Source organism: Callionymus lyra, chromosome 3 (assembly GCF_982586985.1).
Source record: "Callionymus lyra chromosome 3, fCalLyr1.hap1.1, whole genome shotgun sequence".
In the NCBI taxonomy this organism is placed as follows: Eukaryota; Metazoa; Chordata; class Actinopteri; order Syngnathiformes; family Callionymidae; genus Callionymus; species Callionymus lyra.
The window spans coordinates 18,358,162-18,383,605 of NC_141820.1; the positions used below are offsets into that span (position 1 = coordinate 18,358,162).

The window sequence follows — 25,444 nt, forward strand, 5'->3', positions numbered from 1 at the left end:
GAGAGCTACATTATTTTTTGTGAAAAAACTTTTTCGAAAAAGAAAGTTTAGAATTACATTTAAAAAAAAAAGCATTTATGAAAACACAAGCAGAAAGTGACGCTATTTTTTTTTTAAAGTTAACATTTTCGACCACATATGCGATAAAAAAAAGTTAAGAATTATATTTAAAAAGCATCTTCTTCTTCGTACCTTAATAGAACATTTTATTTATAAGAACAACTTTTATTTAGCGACAGGGTGTTTGAATTAAGATGAAATATAAAGCATTAATGATGTAAAAAGTTTTAAACGGAAGCTGAAACTAAAGGAGGAAGAAAAAAACAAAACCATCCAAGTCATCCGAACACTAGGGGCACCAGAGGTTATTCTTGCTCTTGTGCGTGCGGCTGGGTTTTGTTGTGCTGCTGCTTTTTTTTTCCAAGAATTACAATTGAAACGTGGCTTTTATTGAAATCTATTCCATAAATATTGCCGAATGAACATTTACACATTGCACTGGTGAGTCAAATTCTTCTCATTCAAACTTTACAACATGTAATTCTCACAGCCTCGAATATAGTGTGCAGCTATATTAGCGTTAGCTAGCTTTAGCAATGCTAAGTAACTCGAGCACTATGTACAATTGTATTGTGTACGCATGAATCTCGCTGGGATGGATGTTGCTCTCAGGGTGTATAACGTGCTGTCTGTGAAGGTGACGGCAGGAAACGGGAAGTCATGTCCCTCTACGATGATCTGGGTGTGGGTGCCAGTGACACCAAGACAGAAGGATGGTCCAAGAACTACAAACTCATGCAATCTCAGCTCAAAGTCAAGAAGGCAGCGTCGACTCAGGCAAAAGTAAAACGCCACATATTTTCAATTTAATGTACTGTAATGTAATGTTATTATGTTTTTTTTAAAGACTCCAAGAAGTAAACAGACCACCGTGTTGGCTCCAGTCATTGACCTGAAGCGAGGGGGCTCTGGAGAGGAAAGACAGATCATTGACACTCCTCCACATGCACCGGCTGGACTCAAGGTGTGTCCTGATCGTTCATTTCCTGTGTTGTTCTCAGTATTATCTTGACCTTTAAAGTATATATTTTATTGAGTATTGTTTTGATTGTTAAAGCGCTTTGTGACCCTGGTCTGGAAAAGCGCTCTATAAATACAAATTACTTACTTAGTTACTTACATACTATTAACTTCATAATGTTCTGCGTACTGTCTTGACGGAGTGACTCGAGCGGATCCCAGCTTCTTGGGATGGCAGACGGGGGACACCCTTGTCTTTCAAGTGTGTAACAACTTCCAGTTTGACACTCATTTTCTATCCATCACAAGCCATAAGCTTATTTGATTCATGGTTAGTGATATTTATTAAGGACTGATCATGTTAGCGAAAACATTTTATTTTGACAGGTCACTCTTATGGTCCCTGAAGCCACCCTCGTGTCTCTCTGTACGACACGTTGGTGAACCTTGAGCCGTCAATTAGCGTCTCATTTTCTTATATTCATTTTCAGGACGCAGCCCCCAGCGGTTTTTCTTCCGGAGATGTCCTGATACCCCTCGCGGACGAGTACGACCCCATGTTTCCGAATGACTACGAGAAGGTGATGAAACGTCACAGAGAGGATCGGCAGCGACAGAGAGAACAGGAGCGACAGAAGCAGATTGAGGAGAGAGAAAAGTAGGTCGTCTCACTCGTAACTATCAATTGAATAGTTTTATATATAGTTATGGTGATTGTCTATTCAAGGTTTTAATGAAAGGTTAAACATTTAGTACAGCATCATCATACAGCAAAGATGAATGTTTGATGTTTTCTAAACCAAGAAAGACATTTTTTTTTTTAAATAAAAATGCTTTGACTATCGACGAGATGCAAAAGTTCTAGACTGACTATCTTTTCAGGCTGTTGCTCCTAAGCTTTGGAACAATCTTCCTCTCTCTTTGCGCTTGATGGATCTAATGACTCCTTTAAGAAACATCTTAAGACGTTTCTATTTGTTCAGGCTTTTCTTTGATTTTCTGGAACTCCTGTGTTGTTCTCAGTATTATCTTGATGACTTTAAAGTGTATATACTTGAGTATTGTTTTGTTTGTTTAAGCGCTTTGTGACCCTGGTCTAGAAAAGCGCTATATAAATAAATATTACTTACTTATTTACTGTCATCACTTTGTTCATGCTCTAGAAGATAAAAACAACGACTTTCTTGTTTATTATTGCAAAAAATAATGTTTTTAAAATACTAAGAAAAACTTGTGGAGTCTACACATCATTGTCCAGCCATTTTCTAATCCTCAGAAGTGTTTTGTAACAGCGTAATTGTTTATTTCCTTTCAGGAAAAGGAAAGACAGGCATGAAGGTGGAGCACCAAGTGGTTTCTCAAGGTTCCCAACAGAGGAAGACTCTGACGAAGAGGACGATTACGAAAAAGAGAGGAGGAAACGAAGTGAGATTTTAGTGCCTAAGACAAGAATAGCATGACCTTATGTTGTTTGTTCGTCTTCTCCACCTTGCCTTGATTCATTGAACAGCATTATCCAAGTGAAACGTATTAAACTTATAATATTGTGACCTATTTTAATAACTGCTGCTGTTTTTCAGCCTTGGGCGGTGCTGCTATTGCCCCCCCGTCGTCACTAGTGGAGAGAGAGGGTGAGTCTTCTCGTATCTGTTTTTAAAACCAACTATTAAAAAGGAACACAATATCTAAATACAATTTCAACTTTAAAAGTAAAAGTGAGTGTTATGGAGGAGATTGATGAAGAAGACTAATACAGGAGAAATGATTGTGTTTCAAAGTATTGTTGTATTATTGTCAAAGTAATGTAACAAAAGTTTGGCTCAATATTCTCTTTGAATTCTATGATATATTTGGATATTTAAAAACGTGAAGGTTAATTTACGATGAGTCACACAAACCTGCAACTTTAATTTGGTGATGTAGAGTTTGAGAAGGGAAAGTGTGTGTGTGTGTGTGTGTGTGTGTGTGTGTGTGTGTGTTGTGTCACTCACTTGTCAGTCCTAATGTCTGTCAATCATCTACAGGCTCGTACCCGGGTGAGGATGAAGGCCGTCCCAGCAGGGGCTCCAGAGCCGCCATCCCTCCCCCAATGTTTGACGACTCGGACCGCCCACGGTCACCGCCGCTGCCCAGCAGCTCTTTCCTGGCCAACATGGGGTGAGAGTGACACAGTCACGTCTACCACACTATCTTTTCGATGGAATTAAACCTGCAGTTACTGATCGTTACACTAGGTGGCAGCAGAAGACAGACTGTCTCTCCTAAAGTTTTATAACCGTGAGGTCACAGGATTGAACTATATGCTCGTTTGAAGAAAGTTTACATTTTTACTATTTAAAAAAAAAAGTAGTTTAATTATTAAAACGTTACAAAAGAAAAATTGAAGTGTAGTTTTAAGATGCTAAAATATAATGAAAGAAATGTTTTTATTCAGGCATCACTTCTTTTTTTGTGATTAGAAAAATGCTTATGTTTAGAAGACATGATAAAAAAAGATTTAATGTCACAATATATAATTGTTCCTCTTGCAGTTGTGTAATTGTAAAATGTACATTTTAAAAACCCACAAAAAATAAAGATGGAATAGAAATATGTGAAAACAAATAAACAGAATGATACTGTAGTAGTAAACATATAAACTGTATCTACTGTACTGTTGTTATGGCTACATAAATGTGAATTTAAAAAGGAAATAACATTTAAACACATGTATACAAATAATACTTAATGTTTGTCAAACATAGTGTCATTTTATTAGAATGTCTTTCCCTGAGATATTAGACTTTAAACTGCCATCAATGAGAATCTGATTCTACCAAACAATTTTCATTACAGAATGAGATTAGTTTTAAATTTAATAATACTTTTTACTATTTTATTTTATTTTATTGTTCTGCTCGCAGAGGAACCGTAGCCCATAAAATCATGCAGAAGTACGGCTTCAAGGAGGGACAGGGTCTGGGGAAGCACGAGCAAGGCCTGAGCACAGCCCTGTCCGTGGAGAAGACCAGCAAGAGAGGAGGGAAGATCATCATCGGTGACGCTGCAGAGAAACGTAATGATGACTCCTTTTTTTTTTTTCAGTGTTATTCATTTCATTTTGAGACTTACACGTGCATCTTTTCTTAATGTTTGTCACCGAGCAGCTGGTCACAGCCAAGCAGGGCCGCCGGAGACTTTAGGCGTTGGACCAGGAGTTGAGGGTAAACAAAACCTTTTTTTACTCTTCGTCACGTCTCACCCTTCACTCTTTGTGTTTTATCTTTTTCACGTGAAGCCGTGAGCATATTATATACATCCATTTAAAATGTAACAAATACAAAAGCAGGTGAAAAGATGGATAAACTACGAGGTTTGAGTTGTGATTTATGTAAATGTAAAATGTACTCAGAGCCGATGAAATATACCAATTACTCTAGTACAATAGAGTGAAATCAATCTCATTAATTACCTTTTTAAAACATTATTATTCATACAAACACACATGTGTATTTATTTCTTTAAATAATAAAACAATGAAACAATTAATAAAACGGAAAAGGAACTTAACAAAAAGAGGTCAGATACATTTAAGCAATGCTGAAGCTACTTAATGAAAAATCCATCTTATTTTTGCTACACATAAGCAACAAGAAAAATGTTGATGAACTCAACAAACACGCTTGTGTATATCTTCTGAAAATGAGCTCGTCGTTTTGACCCTAACTGGTTTATAAAGTCAAGCACCTGCACAAGACGTGTTTAATCTTCACATCTTTTCTCTCTCTGTTCTCTAGCTGACGCCTCCAAGGCAAACCCACTGACAGAGATCCTGAAAAACCCCACCAAGGTGGTCCTGCTGAGGGTGCGTATGTTGCTCTACTCTCACGGTTCAAATGAGCTCCAGTGTATTGATAATAAGCAGTAATAACGCATATTAGATGTCTCATGAATAGAGTAAGTAAGTAAGTAATATTTATAGAGACCTTTTCTAGACCAGGGTCACAAAGAGCTTAAACAATTAAAACAATACCTGATAAAATGTATACTAAAAAGGTCAAGATAACACCGAGACAAACAGAGACAAACAGAGGAGTCTCCGAAAATCAGGGAAAAGTCTGCACAAATAAAAATGTCATAAGATGTTTCTTAAGGAGTCAGTAGATCATCAAACACAGAGGAAGATCGTTTCAAAGCTTAGGAGCAACAGCCTGGAAGGATTTCTCTCCTCTGGTCCTGAACCGTGTTCAGGAACCATCAGTAGATTCTGATCCACGGACCTCAGAGCCCGAGCTGGGGTGTAAGTCTGGATCAGATCAGTGATGTAAGGAGGAGTCTGACCATGAATAGATCTGAAAGTAAGAACCAGAATTTTAAAGTTGATCCTGAAAGAAACTGGAAGCCAGTGAATAGTTTTAAGGATCGGAGAAATGTGAGTTCTTCTACTAGAGCGGCTCAGAATTCTCAAGTTTTTTATTAACTGCAGGCGAGACAGATCCTTCTTGTTAGACATGAAAACAAACTGTTACAATAGTCCAGACGATAAAACACAAATGCATGGATTAAAGTCTTAGGATGGCCTTCCTGGACGTTTGTCTCTCTCAGTTATCTACTTTTATTTTCAATTATTAGAACGACACATTCAAGTATTGTGATAATCCTTGGAGAATTTTACATTTCTGTCTAAACTTAACTCGACTCAACTTAAGAATCGTCCAGGAAGTTTTCATGAATTGTGAATATTTCCCCAGAACATGGTCGGACGAGGAGAGGTGGATGAAGACCTGGAGGGAGAGACCAAAGAAGAGTGTGAGAAATACGGCAAAGTGGTGAAATGTGTCATATTTGAGGTGAGCGGCTGATGTTTTTTCTTCTGAGTTTTGTTGATGCAAAGCGCGATTGGTTCGAATCCAGATAAAGGCCCAGAGGTTTTGAGCCAAACTATAACGGCGTGTTCTCTACATACCATCATATTAGTTGGTTAAAGAGAAATGATAAATACCTCAAAGGAAACATAACATTTTCCTTGATGATGAATCGTAAAATCAAAAGTTTATTTTACAAACACAAATGGAGGAAAAAAAGAACAAAAACACTCAATAATGTGTTTATTAACATAAGGTTAAAACAATGTTTTATTTTTCCATTGAAGTCTAAGGTGAAGAGGCTTTTCAAGCAACAAACGTAATGTTTTTGATGGAAAATCTTATTCTCTACCTTTTATTTTGACCTTTTAAGCCGAGAGCCACTTGTTTGATACTAAAAACATAAAACGACATTAAAGATGACGATTTCATTTTCTAATATTTGAACTATAAGTTAAGTCAACAAGTGACGCGTCCTCTCTTCAGATCGCAGAGGTTCACGATGACGAAGCCGTCAGGATATTCCTGGAGTTTGAAAGAGTGGAGTCGGCCATTAAAGGTTGGTGATATCAATTCATATTTATTTGTCTGTGAAATAAACAATACCATATTCTGGTTTTACTGAAATCCACTGTTTGTTAAAGTCACATTTTTAGGTGATATCAGAGCTTCTGTCAGAAACCTGTTTTTTAAAAAAAAAGAAGGAAATCTTCTCTTTATGTAATTTTCTACTTGTGTAACTGTCATCAATCTAAATGGGTCGGCCCAGATCAGAAACAGGGTGAGACTCGGGGGGTCCCTGGAGGTGTTTGCGTCACTCGTGGCCCAGCAACCTCTCACTCGGAGACCTGCGCTTACGTCACTGTTGTTATTCAACGGATCGTCTTTTCAATGCTGGGTTTCCAACAGCATGAATGAATCGATGATTAAATATTAATTTTAAAATATCTTAATCATTAATAATTATATAATTAATTAAGGGATTCTGATTCTAATCATGTTTAGCTGACTCAGGAAAGATGAAGATAAATCTTAATGAATAAGTTTATGGTCCAAATGTGTTGAATTAAAATATAAATATGGAGTCATTTCCAAAACAAGAATTTCAAGACAACTTTTCTCCTAAACTTTAACTAGTGTCATAATTCAAAAGTGCCATAAGCTGGATCTAAAACCGCTTTCGATCGGAGGTCTTGTTAGCACGGGTCAATCCAGCCTCATGCATTAATTACATGGCTTTAAATGGCCCTAAAAAAAACCAAGGTTCTTGTCTCCTGCTGAGACGCTGCTTGGCTGCATCCCCAGCTTCTCTCCTTTCCCAGCACAATGGAGACGAATGATTCCCACAGCAGTGTTTGTCAGACTGACCGGTCTAGTCATGTGAGTGAGCGACAACGGGGACGGGAGACAACAATGATCAGCACTCGCTAATGACATGACCATGCAAGCATATGTAGACTATGACCGTTCATCATCCTCCATTTAAAGATGTACCTTAGAGCCGTGGCTCTATAGACCAGAGGTGGCCATGTTTTAAAGAATGAAATATGAAGTAGAAACTTCAATAAAGTCACCAATAACTTATACTTATACGTATTATACATTAAGCCAAATATAATTATGAATTTTATGTTCTTTCGTTCATTGTTTTAATATATTATTTAAATGTGTATACATATGATTTAAATTTAAATAATGTTAATATGCTTTAAAAAACACTGGGTTTTTTAGGGGCAATAAATGATATAGAATAGACCAATGAAATTATGGAAGATGGATGAAATAATGAATCCTATAATGAAGAATGTTCAAGTTTTATTCTGGATAGATCTAGTTAAGGAACTTTGTAAGTCGCTGAACTTTGCCCCGGTCTTGAGAAGAGGTGTCGCTCGTCTTGACGCTCATGCCTGAGATGTCTCCGGGCGACAGCGCTCTGTGACATCACTTATTAAGACGTGCAGCAAATCATGAACCTGCTCTCAACTAGTGACTCGTTTTCATCCCGAGATCCTGGTCCCGTCCAGAGAAGGTGCGACGTGACCGGAGGTCTTGAAATGTAGAAACCTCTTTTCAACATGTCTATCTACAGGATTTCTTAATTCTGATTTCAGCTCGACTGTGAGTTACGTAACGAGTTTGCACAAGAAAATCTCACCGCAATCGCTCGCAACTGTGAATGTTCCGTGAACCTGACCTGGCCATGAATCTCACTCTCTCTCACTCTCTCTCTCTTTTTCACTCTCTCTCTCTGCAGCGGTGGTGGACCTGAACGGACGTTACTTTGGCGGCCGGGTGGTGAAGGCCTGCTTCTACAACCCAGACAAGTTCCGGGTGTTCGACCTGGGCGAGCAGTTCTGACCTGGACTCAACTCTCATGTACATAAACTTTTATACCGTCTGTTGCTTAGATTCCCCGTGACTGAGATGTCGACAAATAAACCGTGAAAAAAACAGTTGATTTATTTCACTTTAAATCCATGTTGAGCTTTATATACGTGTACTAAAACATTATGACCACCTGTTTACTGTGGTCAGTTCTTGAGCGGTTGTCATTTCTGGGTCAAGGTGACCCACACAAGGGTTAAGCGGTTGTTTCTCTGCAGACATGGTTTCATCTAGTGTTTGCTTTTCCCTCATTCTCACTAATTGTTTTTTTTAGGTCACCTAGACTGGCACTAAGTGTCGCCAAGATTAAGATGGAGAGACACACTTTTACCTTGTGAAAAGGTGGTATTTTTTCAAAATAAAACATTATTTAAGGGTAATTTGTTTTGAAAAAACATGGTATTTTCTCTGAAGTGAGTAAGTAATTTGGTATTTATATAGCGCTTTTCCAGACCAAGGTCACAGCGCTTAAACAATCAAAACAATATTCAATAAAGTATATACTTTAAAGGTCAAGATAACACTGAGAACAACACAGGAGTTCCAGAAAATCAAGGAAAAGCCTGAACAAATAAAAATGTCTTCAGATGTTTCTTGAAGAAGTCAGTAGATCATCAAACACAGAGAGAGAGGAATATCGTTCCAAAGCTTAGGAGCAACAGCCTGGAAGGATTTCTCTCCTCTGGTCCTGAACTGTGTTCAGGAACCATCAGTAGATTCTGATCCACAGACCTCAGAGCCCGAGCTGGGGTGTAAGGCTGGATCAGATCAGTGATGTAAGGAGGAGTCTGACCATGAATAGATCTGAAAGTAAGAACCAGAATTTTAAAGTTGATCCTGAAAAAAACTGGAAGCCAGTGAAGAGTTTTAAGGATCGGAGAAATGTGAGTTCTTCTACTTGAGCGAGTCAGAATTCTCACTGCAGAGTTTTGTATCAACTGCAGACGAGACAGATCCTTCTTGTTAAGACATGAAAACAAACTGTTGCAATAGTCCAGACGAGAAGAAACAAACGCATGGATTACAAGCTCCAGATCATGTTGTGACAACATTTTTCTTAATTTTGAGATTTTTCTGAGTTTAAGGAAACAGTTTCTGGTCAGTTTTCTGCAGTGTTGAACAAGAGACATGTCTTTATCAAATACAACACCCAGGTTTCTCAGGCTCAGTTTGACAGACTGACCTAAGTCACCAAAGTACTGACTCAACCCTGGAATCATCATCAGGAGCAATAACCAGAGTTTCAGTTTTGTCCACATTTAGCTGTAGAGTGTTTTCACTCAGCCAATGTTTGATTTCTAGCAATCAATTGACTAAGCTGTTCAGCCTCTGGGGCTCAGTTGGATCAAAAGAGCAGTAGAGCTGGATGTCATCAGAAAAAATGTGATAAGAAACATCAGGAAATCTCTGAATGATTTTACCGAGGGGAATCAAGTACAGCAAAAACAATAAAGGACCCAGAGCAGAACCTTCAGGGACTCCACACAACAGATCTGCCGATTAGGACCTCATTTGATTGGCAGATACACTAAAACTGCACCCAGAAAGGTATGATGAGAACCAATGTAACACAGACCCTGACAGTTCCACTTCATCCCTGTCTTCTCAGCAGGATCTGGTGATCAACTGTGTCAAAGGCTGAGGACAGATCCAAGAGAACCAGAACAGTGTATTGACCCGAATAAGCCGACATCATGATGTCACTGGACACTTTCAGTAAAGCTGTCTCCGTAGAGTGATGTTTACGGAAGCCAGACTGAAACATCTCATGGATGTCGCTCTGATCCAGGAACAAAGACAGCTGCTCAGTCACAACCTTCTCCAAGATCTTGGACAAGAAAGGGAGTTTAGAAATAGGCCTGAAATTAGTGAGGTCATTCGGGTCTAAGCCTGGCATTTTAAGCAAAGGCTCAACAATGGCATGTTTAAATGCATTGGGAAAAACCCCTGTGGATAGGGAGAGGTTCACCATATTGGTAACCCAGGGCCCAATTACATCAAATACTTTAAGGCTGCAAGGAAGGATGCCATCTGAGCAAGAGGAGGGTTTCATCTTGTTCACTAGTGCTGAAATGTCACCCAGAGATAGAGCACTGAAGGAAGACCAAGAGGAGGAGAGGGGCTCAGAGACAGTAGGGGTTCCAAACAAAGGGGGAGAGATTTTCTCTTTGATCAATTTAATTTTGTCCATGAAAAATCCCAAAAATGCATTGTTGTCACTTGATCCAGTATTTCAACACAATGAGTAGTGAAACAGTGAATCAAACTGTCCACGTTAAGGCAGTCATCAAAGGAAGGAGGGTCAAACATAGCAGAAAAACTGTCTGCAGTATCACTGAGAATATCTTGGAGTGAGCTGGTCCTTCCTCACTTAGCAACTTATACTCTGGTTGGATTTTGTTGAAGCGGGCTAACTCATTCACCAAACACATGTTAACCAAGACAAGAGAATGATCACTCAGATGGACATCATGTACAGACAGATACATTAGAAATGTCCAGACCAAGAGTAAAAACTAAGTCTAAAGTGTGGCCTCTTTGATGAGTGCGTTCAGAAACATGTTGCTCAAAATTAAAGGCTTCTGTTAAAGTTAAAAGTTCTTTAGCAGAGCAAGATGTGATGTCATCAACATCAAGATTAAAGTCTCCAAGAATAAGAACAGATTCCATTTGAATAATGGAAGATAAGAAGTCACTGAAGTCTTTCAAGAACACTGCCTCAGGGCCGGGCAGAACAACTCTCCCTATAAACTGTAGCAAGACCACCCCCACGACCAGAGAGGCAATCCAAATTAACTCTTGTAAAAAGATCATTAAGAGTAAAGGATTTATTAGTAATGGAGCGAACATTCAGAAGTCCCCTGCGACTCTTGACACGTCAGGATGCTCGTTTCAGTCTAGTATCCAAAGATAAACCTCTAAAGTAGTGGGAAAATGTTTTATATTAAGGTCTGTTGGTTAATAGAGGTTGTTGAGAGGAGATCACTGGACAAACTACTGTCCATCATGGATGATGACAGTCATCCTCTGAACACTGTCATCAGTGAGCAGAGAAGCAGATGTAGAGCACGAATGCTCCTTCCCAGGTGCAAAACAAATAGACTCAGGGACTCATTCATTCCTCGGCTATTAGATTGTACAATACTGTGTTCGGGGGCAGGAGTGGAGTAAAAGTATCTTGACATTCTGTTCTATTTTAGTCCTTGTATCCTTTGTCTTTGTTATTTTTCTTTGTTCTATGCTCTTTATCTTTATCTTTAAATTTAGATTGTATCATCGTGTTCTTTCTCTTTATTTCGCTTTGTTCTTGTTATTATTTTTATTTTTACTTTTATGAATAATTGCTGTATCGCTGTGTCTAATTGGAAAAAAACAATTTCCCGAAGGAGACCCCCTGAGGGATCAATAAAGTGCTACCTAACCTAACCTAATATAATGCCCACATTAAACCGGACTGTAGTGCACTAAAGGTCGGGGACCCCTGCTCTAAATCATGAATTGTGAATGACCCAGTAACAAATGTGTTATGGACTAACACCACTTTTGTCTATTATGAATGGCAGTGGGAGGTTTTTATAACTGGCCCACACGGCTGGATCTACAGACCCAGAGATGCATCTCCAGGGTCCAGGAGACTCCATTTAGCTCGGCTGGATTATGGCACAGTGACAGTGTGAGCAGCGTCAGTCAAATTTATGTAAGTGTTAGGAAAGACAAAAAGTGTTTCTAGAAGTTATTTAATTGATCTGTCGATTCAACAGCTTTTTTTTTTTATTCATATCATTTTTTTTGGCTACAGTTTTTAGCTCAGTGAGATCTCTTTTACATATTTTCATCATTTATTTTTTAATTTCTTTACTTTAAAAATAAATCATCCCAATGTTTTCCACTTAAAATGGACCATTTCTCTCATTATATATATATTTAGTTTCAATATAAGGCAATTATTTACCAGCCCTCCATTCAAATGTATATCTTTTATGAAGACAAATAATCTTCCAAAGCCCCATAAAGCTCTCAAACATAAAATGTAGAAAATAATAAGTAATCATAATGATTATAAACCCGATGCAAAATCTTAAAATTAAGTTTAATTCATTATATTTTCAAATTAAAGATGTATAAACATATAGTATACACAATTTAAATAGTTTTACCTTAAGATAATAAAAAATATATAAGAGAATAAAGCATTAAAACGTTTTAGATTTTAACTTAAATATGTATAATCATAGTGTATTTGTAAGATGTGTCTCTTATTTCCAATTGACAGAACAAAATAAAATATCCAATAATTTCAATTTCCACTATAAAAACCACAAGCAATTCAACTTCTCCTTCCCAAGTCGTGACCTTGTGATGTCACAGACCTTTTGACCGCCATTGTGTAGTTTGAACACAATAAAGAATGCGTCTGAATCCGAAGTGCACAGTCACGCTGATTCTGAAAGTCGCAATAAAGTAAACAGGAATTCTTCTACATGTTTCTCCCGGAGAGGTCGTGAAGAGTTCGGTGCTGAGGCAAGAGAAGGGGAAGTTTCTCACATACGTTTTGACATGTTTGAGAAGTTTTGAAGTTCATGGCGCTGTTTTGCAATGATGCATCATTTTAAGATGAAGGGAGGATTTTGGAAACGTTTGAACTGTCTTTATTTTATTGCCAACAAATTATATTTGTGAAAACTAAATGTGATAAATAATATAAACCACAAACAATATGTTTAAAGTTAATTAAAAAACATTATTATAATATATCATGTTAATAACTGATTGAACAAATTCTCTCTATATATAGATATCTATATCTATAGATATCTATATGTATATCTATATATCCTCTAAACACTGTCATCAGTGAGCAGAAAAGCAGATGGAGCACAAATGTTCCTCCCATGATGCAACACTAATAGACTCAAGGACTCATTCATTCCTCGGGCTATTAGATTGTACAATTCTGAGTTTGGGGGCAGGAGTGGAGTAAAAGTATCATGATGTTTTATTCTATGTTAATCTTTGTATCCTTTGTCTTAGTTATTTTTATTTGATCTATGTTCTTTATCTTTACACTTAGTTTTTGTCATCTTGTTCTTTCTCTTTATTTCTCTTTGTTCTTGTTCTTATTCTATTTTTATGAATAATTGCTGTATCGCTGAAAAAACAATTTCCCGAATGAGACCTGAGGGATCAATACAGTTCCACCTAACCTAACCTAACCTAACCTATATATATATATATATATATATATATATATATATATATAATATATATGTGTGTGTGTGCGTGCGTGCGTGTGTGCGTGTGTGTGTATGTGTGTGTTCATGTGTGTGTGTGTGTGGGGGGGGGGGGGGGGGGGGGGGGGTGTGTGTGCGTGCGTGTGTGTGTGTGTGTGTGTGTGTGTGTGTGTGTGTGTGCGTAAGGTAAGGTAAAACTTTATTGATCCCTCCTGAGGGATCAATAAAGTTTTACCTTACCTTATATATATATATATATATATATATATATATATATGAAATAAAACCAAATACTGTTAATTGTTAAATCCTGAAAATAACTAAATTTGACGACATAGAATGTATAGTAAATGTTACCCTTACATATTGTTAATTTAATTTCGAACTTTTTAATTCATGTCATTTCGTAATTCGCAAATAAAACTGGAAATAAATAAGAAAAAACGATAGAAGTAAAAGAGAATTCAATAAAAGATTTTGTGAAATAATTGATCCAACCATGGAGTGAATTGAAAAAAATAAATTGAACGTCCAATAAATTCATGATTGAAGAACATACTTATTTAATAACAAAATGAAATAGCGATTAACGGTATAACGCTGAGTTACCATGAGTGACCAGAGGGGGGCGCTTCGGCCCCCCCCCCGACAGGACGTGACTAAAGCTGACGCTGTGCGTGACGTCAGCGCCCAACAGGGAGGAGTTAAATAGAGGAGGCACGCGCGCCCCGGCAGACACCGGCACATCTCGCCTGCAGCGACGCATCATCATCCTCCTGGTTGTCCGAGGCTTCGTTGTCTTCCTGAGTCCAGCGTCTCGGTTCCAGTGTCCTCTGCGGGTCCTCTAGTCTCTTGGGATGCCCAAGGAGCTGACCCAGAACAAGATCCAAAAGATCTGGGTTCCGACCAAGGATGGAAAGCCGGCACCACGACGAGGTACCGGTTCTTGTCCTTAAAGTTTACTGACATTTGTGTTACAAAGATGCTTTATCGACGGTTAAATGTGGCTCTTGACTCGTATTCTTGACGCAATGTCGACTTAAAACCGGTTATTAAGCCGTTCAAGCGAGTGTTTCTTTGGCCGCCATGTTGAAATATCTTGTACTATCGCTCGCTAATCGTACAGTTACGGTAAATTGTAACGCGCGCTACCTGTTCTACGCCGAGTGTCGCGGCCTGTCACAGGTCGTGTGGTCGCCGTGGTTACCGCCGGTTCCGCTCTCGCATCGCGCTCGCTGATTGGTCGTTTTAAAGTCACGTGTTACATGGTTCGACATCGCCGACAGAAAGAGCCATTGACATCTTTTTTTTTTTTTTAAGAAAATTGTACATTTTCACTCGTTTTGTCAACTTCTGAATTAAAAAATATTAATAATATAATAGTTAATAATAATGATAATAATTTCTAATAATAAATGATCGCTGTATATATATATATATCTATAAATATTAGCTCAGAAATTATTGGTAGTACAATTAGAAATATTGATAATATATAAAACGTTTGAAGCTTGTGTAGATTCAATTAGGATCAATCTTCTTAACCGTTTTGGCCAATCTTAACAAGCATTCATACTATTTCTCTTTTTCCATGTCAAACTAGAAATATTAGTATATTTGTACATGCATTCAACAGTATTTTATAACTTTTTTAATACAACACAATTTATGTAATTCATGATATACCATATCAAGATTGAAATCTCCGTGGATTGTTTTTATTAATAAGTATAAACTATGAATCATTTTCAAGAAAAGGTACATTTGTTGTTTATCAATATTTTTAAACAAAGGCTTATTTCCAGTATGTTTGTTTTAAGTTGTACACGACACTTAAATAGATGTGAACCACACGTGAACATGTCTAAGCTGGTTTAATGGATTATTTCACTTGCAAATTCAGAATCGTACACATTTACATGAACCAAATAAGATGGAAAAAGGGGTTGAAGGAAAAAGCATTGTTTTAATTCGAATATATCTCTAAAGGTTCACGTTAGACTTCGGCTTGGATTGGAAATAAACAATAATGACCCGATACTGGTGTTATAGGGTTTTATGTAATACGCTTTGTCTTAATCTTTAATTCTGCTTTAGTTTAATGTAAAAGTTTAAAAAAAAAGTCCACATAAGAGCTAGAAAATCCAAACAAAATTATCTTTCAAATGAATATGTTGAAAAAGGGTAAAAACGCATTATTGAGCTTGAGTGGAACATGCGAAAGAAATGTATGAATTCAACGGGAGAAGATAAACATTCAGAATTTGAAAATCGGGGTTAAAAAAAATGTAAAATATGAGTTCAAACGACTGTCACATATTCATTTATCAGTTAAAGGGCAATAAATACAAAAATAATCAAAATTATTAAATTAAATTGTACTAAAAACATTTTGAATATGGAATAGAGAAGAGCACATAATAAACATTCATATTTAGTGTTTGACCTACATTCTCTCAGTCATGGCCTGAAGCACCTTGTCGGACTATAGCATGTCAAAAGAGGCTCAGCTGGGGTTTACGGGGGAAACTGCTCAGGCAGTCACATGCAGTCATGGTTTGTCAGAAGTGGGTCAGTTGTGCACCGACACTGGACTCTGCAGCAGACGGTGCATGCGAGAGCAGTGAAAGTTGAGCTAAAAGTGCAGTGCTTGCACTTTTCAAGCAAGACTGCGGCACTGAGGGAATCCTCCAAAGTTGTTGTGCTTTGGCTGTGTTTGACGATGACGTCCGACTGTCTTCACCTGCAGCGACAGGTGCGCCACACCTGGCCAACGCTCCAACCGTCATCGTGATGGTCGGGCTCCCGGCGCGAGGCAAGACCTACATGTCCAAGAAACTCACGCGGTACCTCAATTGGATCGGAATGCCGACCAAAGGTAATAAACACTTTATTAATGTTCCTTCACTCTTCCCTCATTGAGATGTTGGAAATGTTGTTCACTGACCTGTTGTTGCCCTTGGATGTGTGTGTTTGCAGTCTTCAACGTGGGAGAGTATCGCAGGGAGGCTGTCAAGAACTACAGCTCCTATGACTTCTTCAACCCTGAAAATGAGGGCGCTGTGAAAATCAGGGAGTAAGTCACTGAAAGTGTATACTTGTTAAAAAATGTTGTGTCAGCGGAATTTCTTTTTTAAATTTTGCATTTTAAAACTGTCCCAAGGAGCCACATCATGTACATGTCTATCTTCAAGCCAGTAGATATTGGATATTGAAAGGATACGTATTTGAGCGATTGCATTTTAAATATCAGCTAAAATCTATAGCATCTTTTTAAATTCTAAATATAAATGTGGAGCGCTTTAAAAGAACTAATGGAAATATTGGGCCAAAGGTCAAAATAAATAAAGCATTACTGGTTTAAATAATGTGATTTAAATGTATGTTATTATGAATCACAATCAGAAACTTTTATTATCAGTGTTGTAAACGCAACACGGGTTATATCTTCTGGTGGCATTATAAGAATTAAGAATAAACCAATAAAATTGATATGAAATATGAATCTAATGAAAAGAGATAAATAAAAAATAAAAAAACATTTAAATAAAGACACATTACCATAAAATGACATATAAATTAATAATTAATGAAAATAAAATGCATTACATTTAATATATATATATTTTTTACTGATACATGAATGTAAGTAGCTATGGGAACTCAAAGTAAAAAAAAAAAGAAAAAAGTACAAGTCTTAGAACAAGTTGAACTAGTTCAATTTAGAACTGAAATACATAAACACAATTTTAACTTTTCTTCATCATCAATTCTATTGTTTGGCTGCATGTGGTTCAAGCTTTACATTATTTCTATGTGTAATGAGTCTCATGGGATTTTACTTAAATTTCTATTTTCAATTTTCTATCCATCAATTAAGCACAAGTTGTGTGTGTGTTTTCGACAGACTCTGTGCCTTGGCAGCGTTACAGGACGTCAAGTCGTACTTAAGGGATGAAGGAGGTCAAGCAGCGGTGAGTTTCTTTTGCTTAAAGGACTCGTTCTGTATCATGAAAACTCACATTTCGAGTTAGCTCGACTCTTCTCTCACACCCTGACTTTATTAAGTGCATTTCTTTTTAGATTAACGTGAGAGTAATCTAGTAAAATGATAGATCTTAGCGGCCGCCATCTTTTTAATAGATATTATATTGAAGTGAATGTCTGTGTTTGTCAGGTCTTTGATGCCACCAACACGACGCGGGACCGACGAGAGCTGATCCTCCAGTTTGGCAGAGAGAATTCATTCAAGGTGTGTGTTGCTATGACGGTTTGCGACGACAAAGAAACAAGGATTGACTTTTTTTTCTTTTTTTTTTCTTCTCAGATCTTTTTCGTTGAGTCAGTCTGTGACGATCCCAACGTCATCGCCTCAAACATCATGGCAAGTCGTTGTTGTCTGTAATGATCGGGTCGTTGGATGCTGAATTTCCTCCTCTCACAGGAGGTGAAGGTGTCGAGCCCGGATTACCGGGACTGCAACAAGACGGACGCCGTGTTGGACTTCCAGAAGAGGATAGAGTGCTACAAAGCCCAATATCAACCTCTGGACGCCGACCGACACGACAAGTGAGTCGCCCCGGATGTTCCGGCTCAACGGGAGAAAAACGGGCTGTGGCTCATCCTCTTGTTGTTGCTCCACCAGGAATCTGTCGTTCATCAAGGTGATCGACGTCGGCCGCAGGTTCCTCGTCAACAGGATCCAGGATCACATCCAAAGTAAGATCGTCTACTACCTGATGAACATCCACGTCCAGCCCCGGACCATCTACCTGTGTCGTCACGGCGAGAGCACGCACAACCTGGAGGGGCGTCTGGGCGGCGACGCGGGACTCTCTCCTAACGGCAAACGGGTAAGAAGAGTCCTTTTTTTTAAAATTTAAGCCAATTCAATTTTATTTAAAGTGTCTTATCATAACAAAGTTATCTGAAGACACTATACAGTTGAAGTAAGACTATAGATGATTAAGGAAAAATAGATCCCAGCAATACAACAAAGAGCAAGAAGCAAAACACTGTACAGTAAACTATGGCGAGGAAAAACTTCCTTTTAGAAGGCAGAAACCTTGAGCAGAACCTGACTCATTGTTGTTCGTGCTTTGACCGGCTGGGAGGAAGGATGGGGGGATAGACAGATGGATAAGGAGAAGAGTGAGGGAGGATATAGTGAGAAAAAAAGAGGAGAGTGTAGGAGAGTCCTTGGAGGTTCTGGAGAGAACTCGTGATCTGATGACGTGGTGAAGATCCTGGATCAGCACTAGCTCTGGAGGTGGAGCTCTGGGGCTCCAGGAGAGAAATAAAAAGGTGTTGGTTTAAACTACACAGGTGATGAATGTAATGCAGAAAAGAAGGATATACAGAGCTCAGCGTCTTAAACTGCTCCAGCATTCTCAGCCTATAACACCTAAGATAAACAGTTGGGTTAATTATAGGCTTTATCGAAAAGTAAGGTTTTAAGATTGTTTTTAAACATGGAAAGGGTGTCTGCCCTCCGGACTGAAGCCGGTAGTTGGTTCCACAGCAGAGGGGCTTGAAAACTGAAGGCCCTGGCTCCAAATCTACATTTAGAGATTTGTGGTATAACTAATGGATCAGAGTTTAAGGATCAGAAGGTCCTAGAGAGCCAAGAGCAGATCAGGCTGTTCTTTCCATCCACGCTCAAAATAATCATCAACCTGCTTCATCAATGCGTTTCTGAAACTTCTCTTGAGTGTTGTTGACTTTGTGTTGTAGTTTTCTGCGGCTTTGGCGACGTTCTTGAAGGAGCAGCAGTTGAAGGATCTGAAGGTTTGGACCAGCATGCTCTGTCGCTGCATCCAGACGGCCGAGCACCTGGGCGTGCCTTACGAACAGTGGAAAGCTCTCAACGAGATCGACGCGGTGAGTCTTGACTATAAACGTGTCATCCACGGATCTTTACTTCTCCGCTTGTCAAATCAGGGGAATTTGAATCTTTCTTTTCTCATCTCCAGGGAGTGTGTGAGGATATGACTTACGAAGAGGTGAAGGAAAAGTTCCCAGAAGAGTTTTCTCTGAGAGATGAAGATAAATACTATTACCGCTATCCTCGTGGAGAGGTAAAAACCATTTATATCGTTCACACGTAAAAGAGTCTAAATCGTGTTCCGAACTATTTTTCTTTTTATGACAGATGTGGGCAAAGTCAAAGTCAAAATCATTTAGACATTCCTCTGAAAGATCATTTTATTTTGTATTTATTTAATATATATGTTTTGTTTTAGGCCATTTTCCGTTTTCCTATTGTCCTTTTTGTTGGTATTTATTTTCCATTAAAATACTGTTTAAGTAAATTGACAAAATGTTTATAAACAAACATGTCTATTATCATATCTAAGATGATATTTTACATAAAAAAATGAGTGCCTCATTTAAAGTGTCCTGGCACAATGACCTCTACTTTTATTTTATTTTGGTTTTCTTCCTTCTTCTTATTGGCTTGACGGCTTAAAACAGGCCCAATATACAACATGGCCCCCGAGGAAATGTAATCGCCCTGATCTTTAACAACAAAGTGGTTCATCGGTTCTTTATTGAAGGCTTATTTTATCAAACGGCATAACAAAAATGTAAATTGTTGCCCCGGACTTGAAAGAGACACTGTTTCTTCCATTTGTGTCTGCTTTCCTAAATGGATCCAACAGTTTTGAAAGTTCCATAACGGTTGAAATGTATACGATCTTCGTGGTTTCAAGTATGCATGAAGCTGATATTTCTAGCTGCTCATTACCTCTACTCTATGATCCCCAGTCCTACCAGGACCTGGTCCAGCGGGTGGAGCCAGTCATCATGGAGCTGGAGCGGCAGGAGAACGTGCTGGTGGTCTGCCACCAGGCCGTCATGCGCTGCCTGCTGGCCTACTTCCTGGACAAGAGTGCGGACGAGATGCCGTACCTGAAGTGTCCGCTCCACACGGTCCTGAAGCTCACGCCGGTGGCCTACGGCTGCAAGGTGGAGTCCATCTCGCTAAACGTGGAGGCGGTCAACACCCACAGAGACAGACCAGAGGTAGATTCAAGCTCGTACCAGATGTTTTTTTTCACCCGTGTGTGTCTTCTTAGGTTAGTAACGTTTGTTTCCGTCTACAGGAGGTGAAGCGAGGCCCCGGCTCTCTGATCCGGAGGAACAGTGTGACGCCTTTCACCAGCCCCGAGTCCAACATCAAGAAGCCTCGCATCGACGACCTGGACCAGGCTCCCATCCAGGAGCTGCCGCCGTCCGTGGCCTCGCTGGCCCTCTGCAGCCCATTGCACAACAACCCTTTCACCCTGGCCGGACAGGTACGTGGATAGAGTTTCTAACTCTCAAGAAATTGTTAGATGTCATTCTGCATCATCTGTTGCATCACATCCTGGTGCTTTTCATGCCCCGGTTATTCATTACTAGACTAGTTTACTCACCACAAGTTGATCAACATCTCTACATTGACGATACTTACTAAAAACATAGTTCCGGTTGTGGATCTAGAAACATCTCTCACACATTTCCTCCTCAAAACTCATACATACTGTGGATGTGAAGCTGACTTCTGTTTCTCCTGCTGTCTCTTGCATCACGCAGCACTGGCTAGGCAAAGTTTGCCTGTAAGTATTTGCTCAAAAGTTGTCGGCACTGCAACATAATACACATTTTTATATCCGTATAGTAAATTTTAGTCAAATTTCAGTTTCTATCGTCCTCTTATCTAAATGATAACCCTCGACGGAAACAAAACCGTAGATAAAAATGACTTTTTGAATGTTTCCTGTCCCTCAAAAGTCCCCGCCGTGTCCTGTCGACGTGTAAAACGTGTTTGTCGACCCACGCAAACTTCCACTTTCACGATCACATACTCTGAATTCCCGAACGCTTGCGTCATCGTCTCTGTCGTCATTTCATCGTGTGCTTCTGTCTCTTGTGTTTATTTTCGGCTGCTCTTGTGCCGCTAAAAGACGAGTCATCCTCCACTATCTGGATGTGGTGTCGCTCTTAGTCGTTCAAAGGTAAACACGCTGTTGTTGTTGTTGTTGTTGTGGCTCCGTAGTTCCCACAGCGGCAGTGTGTGTGGTTCCTGGTGTGTCTTTGTGTTGTGTTGTACTATGAATTGTGCGGTGCGGAATTCGGTCGAAGCGAAATGCAGCTAAAATTCAGTGCAATCTCCTAGAAAATGTAAGAAATGAAAATCATATTTAGGCGGGATTAAGTAGATGTGTATTGTTAAGAATCTAGCGATACAGGGACAACAATACGATGTATAGTGATACTGTAGTAACAAGGATATATTAGTAGTATTGTCGAGTACTCGACTCTGGTGTTGGAGAATTTACAGACCCCATGACTCTTGACGAAGTCGTAACTGCTTTCAGTTGTTTTAAAACTTCAAAATGTAACCAAACATCAGCAAGCTGCTGGAGTCGACCGTATCCTCTTGTCCTCAGTCATCACCGGGATCTGCCGAGGATGTAATAAATAACGCCAACCACCGGAAGTTCAATTGCGACACAGAAATGAACAAAAGCCCTTAATATTTACATGTTAATTGTAAATTAATTATTTGACCCTAAACACATTTATTGAACTGGAAAACATAAAATAACTGTGTTCAAAATAAAATATGATTTATAAGCAATAAAAAAAATCTTTTTTTTTTTCTATGTTTAAAAAAACCTTTGATACAGTATGGTGGGGAAAAAAGGGATTATATCACAGTATCAATAATAACGCCCGGTTTTTAGTGTTTGTTTCGATTTCCTTGTGGTTTGACAAAATTGCTGTCAGGCGTACTGCACCGCTCCATGCTAGGCCCAATTCCATTTGTCATCTTCCATCTTTGTTGTTGTTGTTCCATCCTGCTTACATCTCATTGGCAAAATTTTTAGCGATTCCCATTTATTCTACGATTTAGCTGTATGCTAATATGCTAACTTAAACTTGTGCTAGTTGTTAACGCCTTGTTTAGACCTTGTAGATGTATTCGAACGACTGATTGTGGCAACAAAGGTTTTTGGAAAACATTCCGATGACGACGATGTTTGATGTCACATCCCTGGAGATTATGTCTTCACTTAAGAACCGGTTCTCACTCTCTCTAAAAATACCTGAGCTAACCAGGGCGTCTAACAACTCTGATGTAACTAGCGGTTGAGGGATTTAAACCGGCAGCACTGAACTCTGTTTTCTAAAGCCTCTACCTCTGCTCTCTGTAGAACCTAAGAAGAAACTCGTCCGGTCATCGTGACCTCCTGCAACCCTGCCAATGAACCCTGCAGGACCATCTTCCTGGAGGAACTCTTCGCCATCCTTGAGTACATCCAGAACTTCTCTGCTGATCATGTGCAGAAACAAAAACAATTCCTTTTACATTTCACTTTATTTTGTTTTTTAATAATCCAGAGAGACCAAAGAAAACCCTCTCACGTGATCTAATCACAACTATTTATGTTTGAAAAACGCCTGAGTCACACTTTAAAATATCCGATGATTTTTTTGCACACTTTTTGAAAGAAACGCTGTATTATTTATGTCTCTATGGTGACGTTCATGTTTCAAGTTGTCTTTTTTTTTTTTTAGTGTCTGCCAAAACAACATCTTGATGTCACGTCTTAATCCCTAAATGACATTTCAACCACCAAAACAGTTGTAATGGTGGCTTGATGACTATTATTGTCTCCCTCCAAATTGTTGTTGTTGTTGCCACAAAGTCCATGTCCGAGTCCAAAACCGAGCAGCAAAAAAAGTGTCATTCATCGAAGTCAACTTCGTGACCTGAACGTAGCCAAAGAGCCAGTGAGACGGTTGCCATAGTGCCTGTAGCGCCTGATGCCGCTGTTTCTTCGTTTTTACTTTTTACCGAACTAATGAAGGATTTTAAGTGTAACGCACACAATGTTCTTTGGTGTCGTCAGGAAGAACTCTTTTTAACTGCAGCGACAAATGAGTGTCGCTGACGACGAAAGGGCTGAGAGGGCGCGAGGGGTCGTTCTTTGAGATTTGTTCATATTATTATACAAAAAAATCGGTCGTTAAACTTGATAATGCAATCGAGCAAATGGTTAAGTTTCCAGTTGTACAACATTTATAATCTAAACTTCTGAAATATAAGTGTCTTAACCTTTTTAAGTATATATTTTATTGAGTATTGTTTTTGATTGTTTAAGCGCTTTGTGACCCTGGTCTAGAAAAGTACAAATATTACTAACTTACTTGTTCCATTGGTAAAGCTTGAAAACTGTCGTCTTAAGCTTTCATAATAACAACAATACTTTAAAATAAAACTCAACTTTATTACATTTATCGTCGGTAAAAGTAATATTTACTTTGTTGAAAACATAAAAAACACGCACAAAAAAAACCTTGTTTTTAATTAATACACATTTTAAAGGGATGCATTACTAAATAAAAGCCAATAAACATTTTAAAAATGTGGAAATTAAAAATGATAAACGTTAAAATTTACAGTCTGTCCTATCATTACTACTCCTTATGCCATTATGGTAATAAAAAATAAAAAACACACTTTCCTCATTATTATTATTATTATAACAACATGAAACATTTGCATTGCTTTCCAGTTGTGTCTCTATTTCAGTAAATCTTCCACCTTAAATTAATAATTAATCACATGCGACCGAGGATTGGTTTAAACAATATCCAGCTGAAAGTCTTGAGTTCAACTTAAACTTTAACTCGCGCCAGCTCACTCTTTGTCTCAGCCACTCATTTGTCCTGGTGTACCACAGTTCTCTGCACTTATGAAATGTTTTATTTTTGTGTTCATCCGCTGCTCTCGGCTACGCACAAATGTCAGCACCTTTTACTTTGTGATGAAAACGTCTGTAAATGTCAGTGTAAATACAATGTAACTGGATCCTCGACCTCCTGAGAGTCTTGAATTATAATCATTTACTTTTTGAAAGAGTTTCTTAAATCGTTTCAAAGTATTTGCTTGAGATACTTGAAAGTTTCTTTTTTTTTTTGTAACAGATAACGTTTAATTATATTCTTTTATTTATTTTTTAAATGTTTATCGAGCGCCTATGCACGAGAAGATGTAGTCCATACTTGCATCAGCTGGACCAATAAATCCACTACGATAACACTGTGTTTCATGTATTCTTTCCAAAGTCACTTTCATACATTGATTTACATTTGGTCACTGCTTTATTTATTAAATCAGATCTGTCATCAATTTCTGTTATATTTCAAGATTAATAATTAATATTATATAATTCTCCTTTTTAGCAAAAATAGTCTGTCAAACAATGAAGCACTAACACTAATCTGAAATAAAATGAATTATTATATATATCATTATAATATCCATTTCATATTTAACTATACATGAAGTTATTTGAATTAAACTATTGTTTATTCTTATTTTATATAATTTCCCACTTTTTACATTGTTTCTTAGTTTATTTTTTAGTTTAAAGTAGGAAAGTATTTATTTGTACAAATTACTTTAATACTTTTTTTTCCCCGTTTGCGTTAAGTTTGAGTAAATTAACGGTGTTTAAAATACAAGTCCAATAAAGTTGTACAACGATAAAAATGAACGTTTATTTATAAACGGTGGTTTTATTGTGAAGGGTCTTCTAGCATCTCTTCCTGTGCTTCTAAATGGCACTTTCGCTTCAACTTAATTTAGGATATTTACACCATTAACCAATGAACGCACGCGCGTCAGCTTTGATAAGGATGATAGTTTCACGAGGTAAGAACATGTTTTGTGACTTTCTGCGAAATGGAATTTTTAGTCAAGTGTCAAGGTTTAGTTTTAAACATAACTTTGTGTTGAAACACACTAGTTAGCCTGGTGAAGCTAGTTTAGCTTAGCAATGTTTAAGCTAGAAAAGTGAGGAGAAGCAATAACAACGAATAACATTTTCAGTTCATTACATAAAAAACGTGTTTATTTATTGGACTAAAACAAAATAAAGCATCTTAAAGTCATTATGTTGCAGTTAA

General features: G+C 38.2%; 2 protein-coding genes across 2 annotated transcripts; both read left to right on the top strand.

The window, feature by feature from the left end:
• The first annotated feature begins 370 nt into the window (after nt 1-370).
• On the top strand, nt 371-8,305 carry rbm17 (RNA binding motif protein 17). Its single transcript, XM_087786795.1, has 13 exons — nt 371-501; nt 698-843; nt 908-1,024; nt 1,512-1,678; nt 2,336-2,445; nt 2,601-2,651; nt 3,045-3,177; nt 3,924-4,075; nt 4,167-4,223; nt 4,797-4,864; nt 5,751-5,849; nt 6,351-6,423; nt 8,119-8,305. The coding sequence occupies exons 2-13, from the start codon at nt 721-723 to the stop codon at nt 8,220-8,222; spliced, it is 1,254 nt and encodes a 417-aa protein (XP_087642921.1). The 5' UTR covers nt 371-501; nt 698-720; the 3' UTR covers nt 8,223-8,305.
• Nucleotides 8,306-14,138: 5,833 nt separating this feature from the next.
• On the top strand, nt 14,139-24,575 carry pfkfb3 (6-phosphofructo-2-kinase/fructose-2,6-biphosphatase 3). Its single transcript, XM_087786781.1, has 13 exons — nt 14,139-14,416; nt 16,230-16,358; nt 16,460-16,556; nt 17,388-17,454; nt 17,658-17,732; nt 17,808-17,864; nt 17,925-18,049; nt 18,126-18,333; nt 19,214-19,360; nt 19,453-19,557; nt 20,249-20,506; nt 20,587-20,778; nt 22,684-24,575. The coding sequence occupies exons 1-13, from the start codon at nt 14,338-14,340 to the stop codon at nt 22,735-22,737; spliced, it is 1,593 nt and encodes a 530-aa protein (XP_087642907.1). The 5' UTR covers nt 14,139-14,337; the 3' UTR covers nt 22,738-24,575.
• The last annotated feature ends 869 nt before the right edge of the window (nt 24,576-25,444 follow it).

What these genes read in the sequence shown, in the direction of transcription:
- rbm17 (XM_087786795.1), top strand. Translation starts at nt 721, where the DNA reads ATGTCCCTCTACGATGATCTGGGTGTGGGTGCCAGTGACACCAAGACA. An exon ending in ATGCACCGGCTGGACTCAAG is followed by an intron (nt 1,025 to 1,511) that starts GTGTGTCCTGAT and finishes ATTCATTTTCAG; the next exon opens with GACGCAGCCCCCAGCGGTTT. An exon ending in TGAAATGTGTCATATTTGAG is followed by an intron (nt 5,850 to 6,350) that starts GTGAGCGGCTGA and finishes TCCTCTCTTCAG; the next exon opens with ATCGCAGAGGTTCACGATGA.
- pfkfb3 (XM_087786781.1), top strand. Translation starts at nt 14,338, where the DNA reads ATGCCCAAGGAGCTGACCCAGAACAAGATCCAAAAGATCTGGGTTCCG. An exon ending in GCAGAGAGAATTCATTCAAG is followed by an intron (nt 17,733 to 17,807) that starts GTGTGTGTTGCT and finishes TTTTCTTCTCAG; the next exon opens with ATCTTTTTCGTTGAGTCAGT. An exon ending in CCCACAGAGACAGACCAGAG is followed by an intron (nt 20,507 to 20,586) that starts GTAGATTCAAGC and finishes TTCCGTCTACAG; the next exon opens with GAGGTGAAGCGAGGCCCCGG.